Below are 1,321 nucleotides of genomic sequence, written 5' to 3' on the forward strand. Positions count from 1 at the left end.
TTGTAGATCACTTTGGGTAGTATAGACATCTTAACGATGTTGATTCTGCCGACCCACGAGCATGGTGTGGTTTTCCATGAAGACTCTCTTAACATTTCTTATGGCCAAAAGCACCCTCACCACGCCCCAAATCCATCTAGAACTGTCATTTGCAGAATCTCCGTGGCTTACACAGCACTAATGAGTCTGGCAAGACAGTTTTCGTAGCATCTGCCAAACCTTCAGCCCTGTTAAGAGTTACGCAGAAAAATAACAGATGTATAAGGTAAGTTTCCAGCTAGTAGTTGACTTCAAAGTTGGCTATGGCCAGGACATGGCCCTGAGGGTCCTGCCAAGATGGGAGGGCAGGGAGAGCAGAGAAGATCAGAGAAGCTTGACCCAGACACTGGGCCTGAAAGGCAACTGCCTCAGGGAAGAGCTTCTCACAGCTGGAACTGCCGACCTGTGTCCTCATCCTGGGTGGGCTGGCCCTGTGCTCCAGGTCCCAGGCTAACTCCACCAGTGCTGTCAGTGCAGTGACCCTGGAAGCTCTTGTCCTACAGATAGCCCTCTGCTACTGAGAGATGCAGTTATTCTATTTTACCTTTTATTTGATAAAGGAAAATTTGAGAAATCTCAATCTGTCCACAACACCTAAAACAACAGCTGCCCAGAGTAATCGACTGAGTAAAAAGCTGATTTTAAACTGCATTTTCTGTCACTACAGACACCAACCTGTTCCAAAGTCCACTGTGGTGTAGAGGCCCTGCAGGGCCCCACACTGCAGGAATTCTTCCTGCGCCCCGTCGGTGGTGAACAAAACCACGTCGTCACCCAGGTGGTAGCGGAAGCGCTTCAGCAGGAAACGCAGGTAATTATGATCGCAGGTAACATAGCTGCCATATTCATTTTCAACCTGCGAATCAGAAAAGAGGAGGCTGAGGCAGGAGCATCGCTTGAGCCCAGGAGTTCGAGGTTGCAGTGAGCTCTGTACTCCAGCCCCGGCAACTGAGTGAGACCCTGTCTCAAAAAAAAAAGAAAATAAAAGAAAAGAGGAGGGAAAAATTAGGAGATCCCAATGTAGCCATTCTAATGCAAGCTTTTGTTTAGGGAAAATATGTGAGCTTCATGATTGCCAGAAAAGTCTCCTTCGCTCAGACTGCAAAGCTCATTTTTCTAAAAAGCAGCTCAGCACGAAAGCTTACCTTGTACTAACCCTCTCCCACCACCCAGAAATAAGAGAAAGAAAACAAAATACACCAAATTAGTTTTTGGTTTGTAGTGATATTCTCCCTTATAGTAGATATTTTAAACATTATATAAATAATATGTTCCAATGGTA

At 46.0% G+C, this 1,321-nt stretch overlaps 1 protein-coding gene across 1 annotated transcript in view; it reads right to left on the reverse strand.

The window, feature by feature from the left end:
- Window positions 1–1,321, reverse strand: part of GLB1 (galactosidase, beta 1) — a 130,668-nt gene that overhangs the window by 94,117 nt on the left and 35,230 nt on the right. Inside the window, exon 6 of the mRNA XM_012646865.1 lies at window positions 715–895. Coding sequence (XP_012502319.1) covers window positions 715–895 — 181 coding nt within the window. The remainder of the gene's footprint in view (window positions 1–714; window positions 896–1,321) is intronic.

The sequence above is a fragment of the Propithecus coquereli genome, unplaced genomic scaffold, assembly GCF_000956105.1.
Source record: "Propithecus coquereli isolate 6110/MARCELLA unplaced genomic scaffold, Pcoq_1.0 Scaffold251, whole genome shotgun sequence".
NCBI classification, from domain to species: Eukaryota; Metazoa; Chordata; class Mammalia; order Primates; family Indriidae; genus Propithecus; species Propithecus coquereli.